The sequence below is a fragment of the Solanum dulcamara genome, chromosome 7, assembly GCF_947179165.1.
Source record: "Solanum dulcamara chromosome 7, daSolDulc1.2, whole genome shotgun sequence".
NCBI lineage: Eukaryota > Viridiplantae > Streptophyta > Magnoliopsida > Solanales > Solanaceae > Solanum > Solanum dulcamara.
This window is the reverse complement of record NC_077243.1, coordinates 25,725,047-25,732,249: the sequence shown is the minus strand read 5'-3', so window position 1 is coordinate 25,732,249 and position 7,203 is coordinate 25,725,047. Positions and strand designations below refer to the sequence as shown.

At 30.2% G+C, this 7,203-nt stretch overlaps 1 protein-coding gene across 1 annotated transcript; it reads left to right on the top strand.

The window, feature by feature from the left end:
* Window positions 1–2,277: 2,277 nt before the first annotated feature.
* LOC129896869 (acid phosphatase 1-like) lies at window positions 2,278–6,944 on the top strand. The gene is made up of 3 exons (XM_055972850.1): window positions 2,278–3,017; window positions 3,613–3,822; window positions 6,610–6,944. The coding sequence occupies exons 1-3, from the start codon at window positions 2,602–2,604 to the stop codon at window positions 6,785–6,787; spliced, it is 804 nt and encodes a 267-aa protein (XP_055828825.1). The 5' UTR covers window positions 2,278–2,601; the 3' UTR covers window positions 6,788–6,944.
* The last annotated feature ends 259 nt before the right edge of the window (window positions 6,945–7,203 follow it).

Below are 7,203 nucleotides of genomic sequence, written 5' to 3'. Positions count from 1 at the left end.
CTAGCCCAAAACTGCTACCTTTACTATTTGAACCATAATTTGATGTTACTTTAAATGAATGACGACAAATTCTCAGTACTAATTTACTCTGTTTTTATCTTGCTATCCCAAGTGTATTCACAATATCTTATTTTCCACCAAATTAAACCTTAAGGCAAGATCATAAGTTTAGATTCTCTCGTGTTTAGTGTCTATTGGCTAATAATCAGGATAAAGTTAAGTAATAACATAAAGTCGAACTGCAACATTATTTTATCATAATAATAAGATGATTGTAAATGACATTTAAGATATTCTAATCTTGATTTAGGTAAGTTCATTCATTAGGTTTTGATCATAATTGATGTTATTCCCTTCATTTCATATTACTTATCCATTTGTCTTTTAACACATCCTCTAAAAAATCATAAATAAAAATAGCAGTTTTACTAATTTACCTTTTAATTTGTTTTAATACACTCCATGCGTGTCTTATTCATCAATATCAAGAGTAATGATGGGGGAATTAGCCTATTTTTTGCGTGTAACAAGAACTTTATAATATTTATACTTACAAAAGAATTGATTCAAGGGTGAAATGGCCTCTTTTTTTAAAAAAAATATTAATTATATATTGATTTGTAAATTGACAAATAACTTGAGACAATTATTTTTATTAATGGACAAGTAATGTGGGGCAGAAGAGTAACATTTTTTTAATCAAGCCCTCCGTTCATTTTACTTTTACTTGTTAAGTATTAACTTGAGGAGCAATATATAAATAACAATTTTACTATATTAACCTTTTAATAAAGAAAACTCAATGTTTTGGAAATTGTAAATGACTATGGTTAATAATGAGGATAAATTAGGAATTAATTCCATGTTTGGATACAATGTATGAGATAACTTATCTTAGGATTAATTATTAGTATTGAAATAATTTATCTCTTTTTTTGGTGGAATAATAATCCTGGGATAACTTATCTCGAGATAAATTAGTTAAAATGCAAAACTACCCCTGAAAATTCTTTTTATAAATTACTATTCATATCATTTACACTTATGCAGGATATTTTTGTAAACAAATAACTTATTCTTAGAAATTATGCAATACATGTTATGTTGAATACAACAAACTATACATTCAATAAAAATCATTCTAGAATAACAACCCGTCATATCTCGTATACAAATCAAATGAGCCATAAGTGAAGAATTATCTTTTATTTTTTTCTTTTTGTAAATTGAACAAGTAAAAGTAAAGGGGGGAAGTATATAATTTATTACTCCCTCTGCTCCAATTTATGTGACACACTTTTATTTTTAATTCGTCTCTGAAAAAATGTCACATTTCTGTAATTAGAAATAATTTAAATTTTAAAATATTCCTTTTATCTTAATGAAATAATTTTTAGTTACCCAAATAATCAAAAAATATTCTAGACCATAAATTTCAAATATTATTAAATTTACCCATCATTATATTTTCTTCATTGCAATTCAAAGCTCTAGTCATTTAAGGAATAAAAAATAGAGAGAATACATGCCCCCCTCTAAATTAGTATTGTTTTTTAAAAAACACTTAAACTTTGAAGGGAGGGGGCTATGACACCCTAACAACTTGGAAGTAATATTATTACCTTCTTTTTCGGTCGATTCCAATTTTAAGGAGAGAAGTGATTACGTACAATCTCAAATTGTCACGTGTTAAATGTTATAAATTATAAAAATAAATATAAGAAAAAACTATATATATAAACAAACGCTGAAATACAATTTCATTTAACTAGATATATCAAAAAATTTAACATATACAAATATAAATCACACCAAAAAAAAATTTTAATCTCTAAATCAACAAATTTAAATTGAAATACAAAAAATACAAACAGAAAATCAAAAAATACAAATACAAATCAATCAAATCTTAGTCTAATTTTAAAATACAAAAATACAAATAGAAAATCAATCGATACAAATACAATTTAATTTAATATTTGTGAGATTTTTTTCGAAATTACCGCATCTATTATTAATTCAATTGAAAGTATTATTTGTATAAATACTTAATAGTCACATGAGATACATATATACAAACTCAAATTATAGTATGTTATGTCATTAACCAAAGATTAGTTATTTTGTCTGATTATGTTTGTAAGTGTTTACTATTTTTAAAATAAGATGATTTGATAACTCCCTCCCTTTGTTTTTGGATTGAAAAAGGTAACAGAAAGAGTTTGAATTGTAGGCAAACATAAGAATGCGTGCGCCCAATCATAACGAATGAAGCAATGTGATTGGCCTGCCAGCACCCACGTCTTATGCGCCTTATGACATATTCTCTGCATTTTCCTCTCCATTGACTCCATTGCTTTCTTCCTTGCTCTTTTCTGATTTGTCCTTCTTTTGTCTATCTTCTTCCTTTTTTTCCCCATCTGCATCGAAAATCGCAGCTTAACTATTATCTTCACATTTCATTTTACTTGGTAAAACGGGAAAAAAGAAGAAGAAGAAAAGTAAAGAATCTCTGCAAAACTCGAAACCCCATCAAGCATCTCTTCTTTCTGTATATATACCCTTTTAAGCACAATCCCCTAATCCTATAAGGAATTCCAAATGAGAATAATTTTGGTAATTTCCATTTTCTTGATTCTGTTTATTTTCGCCTTCGCAAATGAAAATTTCAATACCCATGTGGTTGATAGGCCATTGATTGTTGAATTTTCTGAAAATAATGAACCCCAATTGAAGGAAAGCAGTGAGGAGCTTCTGTTAGAGTGTACAAGTTGGAGGTTTGCTGTGGAGGCTAATAATTTAACCCCATGGAAGACAATTCCAGAGAAATGTGCTGATTACGTGAGACAATATATTACTGGTGGGGCTTATGACATGGAGATTGATAGAGTTTCCAATGAAGCTGGAGCCTATGCACAAAGCATGAAATTGGGGGAAGATGGAAAAGATGTCTGGATTTTTGATGTTGATGAGACTTTGCTTTCCAATCTACCCTATTATTCCCAACATGGTTATGGGTATGATGTTTATGGTTATGGTTAAAAAATCAAATTAAATCATAATTTGAATTAAATTAATTAAAAAAATTGATATTTAATTTAATTTTAAATTTTGAAACTAATTAATATTTTGGTTTGTTTTAGTTTTACTAAAAAAAAACAAAAATAATCAAACTGAACTTATAATTATTTATATATTATTCTATCAATAAAATCTAAATATTTTGTTAAATTTTTAAGTCTTTAACTTTGTCTTTCTCAAATTCTAACGCTTAAATTTTTGTATATAATTTTCTTATACCCCTCCCCCGGTTAGTTCTTCAATTATTGAGCTTGAGTTTATTTTTTTTGTAAAGATTTGATCTTTTAACCTTAATATTGTTTAATTAAATCATTTTGTTCGTGTAATAATAACTCTAGTATTATTTAATTGAATACACACTAGTTATCATGTGGATTGTTCATGTATTAAGTGTTTGTATGCCCCTCAAGGAACATATATACTTGTTCACGTCCTGGGTGTTTGTTTATTATACTTGAAGTTATACTTGAGCTTTTTGAGCATTGTTCACTCTGTATCTACTGGTTGATTTTTGTGATAAGTTATTTGTAGGTTGGAGGTTTTTGATAGTGTGGAATTCGATAAATGGGTTGAGAAGGGAGTGGCGCCAGCAATTGGGTCTAGTTTGAAGGTTTATCAAGATGTTATGAGGATAGGATTCAAAGTTTTCTTGTTGACTGGGCGCAGCGAAAGACACAGAATAGTTACTGTGGAGAATTTGATGAATGCTGGGTTTCAGGATTGGGACAAGCTCATACTCAGGTGAGTTACACCTTTGAGATATCAAACAGTAAGATTGAATCTTGGATACGTATCTATTCAGTTCCATTTCATTATTTGACTAAATTCATACAAATTAGAGATACTTTAAAACTATAAATCAAGACCTTATTAACTTGTGAAGAATCAAATTGCTCTTTCTTAAGAATAAATTAGTTCGAGGAAAGTCTGATGAATACTACACCATTAACTCAAACAAGTAATTGTTTTTGCATCATTCTCATGCTTAGTTGTTGCTTAAAGTTATGGCTGCATATATTATATTCTCTGACCTCAGAATTCAAGTTTATTCATCAGTCAACAGATGAAAATTGGATTCGACATGGCTACTATTTTGATTAACCCTACTTGGTCTATAGAAAGGTAGCTTTACCTAGACGATAACTAGTTAATCTAGAGGTGCTAAGACTATAAGAGCTCACGTTCAAATTGCATCAATATTTCATTTCCATCTTAGATGTCGGTATTCTCCATAACTAGTATGCTAAAGAATGCCATTTTTTTTTATAGTTGGTGATGTAATATTTGATACATCTCCTTTATCAAGGATAGCAAGACATGTTTATAATGAGAGGCGGATTCAGAATTTTGAATTTTGGGTGTCACATTATTTTGAACAGTAACCTACGAGTAAGAAAATATTTAATATTTATTAGCAAATTTGCATACAAAATTTAGACTTCTTCTATTGGTTTAGTTAAGATTTTATTAATCTACTTATTCACAATTCCTTTTATAATAAATTCGCTAATGATATCTTACATCGTAAAAAAAAGTTTTAAGAAAATATACTCCATAGCAAGGCTCAAACTTGCATCTCTACGATGGTAAACTTGAGCTTTAACCACTGGCACCACAAGATTCATTATTTCTAAGAGTGCCACGTTTAATATTTATACTTTCCTTATAAATATATATACAAATATACAAATTTTCAACCGAGACCACGGGGTGCTGCTTCCGGATGCACATAGATACGCCCCTGTGTCTATTGCTAAACCAAGATTAAAACAGAAACAGAGATAATAATCCATGGAGAGTAAGGTTTTAAACCAATAAAATCAGATAGTTTTAGATCTTGAGTAGCATGTGTAGAAGAGCTTTGCTTCTTGATACACCTAAATCATTGCTGTGTATCTTTTCGTCTGTATTTCTGTGCATATGGAAATTCTTTTCCAGGTAAAAGTATTTGAGTATAAAAGCTAATAGGGGCAAGTATTTAAAGAAGTTATAGTAATCTGCATGAGACTTCCTCTAAGGGAGTAACAAGTGGAGTATTTTCCATATAATGTAATGGCAGTTTATCAACTAGATGAGCAAAAACATCAGAATATTATTAGAAGGAATATGATGAAATAAAACCAGAAAGAGGTAGAAAAGTGGGGGAAAAAACTCTTATACATAGTGCTTCATTCTGTAGTTATGAGCATGTGATCTTTTGATATCTGCAACTTGTCTCCATGACTTCAAAATGGAAAAGAGACTCTGGATTTCTAAATCAAAATGCATATTATTCATCTAGGTGAACCTATAGAAAATATATTTAGTTTTGTGTTTTAATTGACTAAGTTTACCATATTGCATACTACATCGACAATCTGCAGATTGCAGTGGGGCAGAGGGGCAAGACAGGGAAAACCTCAATTTTTGAAAATTTTAAATGGGACAGGGTGGGTGCATGGTATGTTTCATCTTGTCCATTTGTAAGTTTCTTAATCAAATTTATTACTCCTAGTAGTTTATTGTTGTCCCTTAGTTTTGTACTGTATACAAGAATTTCTACCATGTTTAAAATTCTGCTTGTTTTGTTTTATGGTTGTTTTTGTTTGTTTTATTGTCAAATAGGATTGAGTTGTACCATTTTTTTAATACTTGTTTAGTCGTTAATTATCAATGTAAGTTTTTTAGAAAAAGGATTACATTACTTTGTCACTAGCTGGTCTCTAAGTAATAAAAAATAAAAGGAGTAAATTTCCATTCTTATAATGAAACCTACTCTATTGATTTTTTCATTTAGATTTTCTCTAGTTTTGAGCTTGATATATGTAATCCTCATTCTTGAGTTTTTCCAACAACAAATAAAAAACGTTGACATATATTTAGTGTAGTCATTAGGAATCACATTTGTTTTATGTATGTGCTTTTGAAATAAGAAAATTTACTAATACCCAAATTCATCCATTTTGGCACTTTTAAATTACTCAACACTTGTTAGTGCAACTGTGAGAATGCAAAGTGAAGATAAACATTTTAGCATGCATATTTTCCTTCTCTTTCTGCTATGTTTAGATGCCAAAGTCTTGAGAACAAGTAGTAGTGATTCACTTCGATCTTGGGGTTTGGATGCTAATCGTTGTGAATAAATATTGTAGATGTCTGCCTGGGTATGGGAAAGAGGCTTGGGCATGTGGGACTATTTTCAGTAATAATGTGTACAATCCTGCAGTGATTAGTTGTTTGTACGTTTTCCATGTGGAACACAATAATAATGTGAGCATGTGCACTGTTCCTTTCCTAGTGCAAAATCAGGATATCTAACCAGGGCATTCAAAAAGGTTCAAGTATGTCCAATAACCAACCTACAACCTAGAGCAATTGTAGAACCTGCTCAAGGAGATTCAACATTGATCATTGGTGCCTTAAAAGTAGTAATCTTAGCGTTTCCTCCCCTTCATCTTCTAAGAACTTGTCAATGTAAGCTCTAATACTATATCCTTGGCTAAGGTGACACCAAAAATTCTAATGTTTGTTAATGATGATGTTATGCAGGGGATCAGAGGATCATGGGAAATCAGCCACAATTTATAAATCAGAGAAAAGGAATGAGATGGTAGAAGAGGGGTTCAGAATAGTGGGCAACTCTGGAGATCAGTGGAGTGATTTGTTGGGCTCTTCTGCATCTAATCGCTCATTCAAACTTCCTAACCCAATGTACTACATTCCTTGACATCCCCAATAATTTTCTGCGGAAACATACTTCCTCTCATTCTTTCGATAAGAAAATCCATAAATTAACTTATGTACCCTCTGCAATTCATGTCATTCCTTGTAATAACATATATATAGGTTGGCAAGGACAAAATATAATTTCTTTTATTGTGAAATTAAGTTGATCCTTTTTTAAAAAAAGAAGAAAGACAAGTGAAGTGAGAGAGCCAAACCTAAGATGATTGGAATTAGGAAAAGCATGATGATTCATCTTGATTAGTTGGAATCATGACCTATGATACCTAATTCTTAATTTGTCAACCTAGAAATGGTAAATTTGAGAATATAGATCTCTAAAGATTTGTTTGATAGTTGGTTAGAGTTGTAAATGTATTAATAACTAGTTATAAAAACGTGCGTTGCACGTTTATCCAA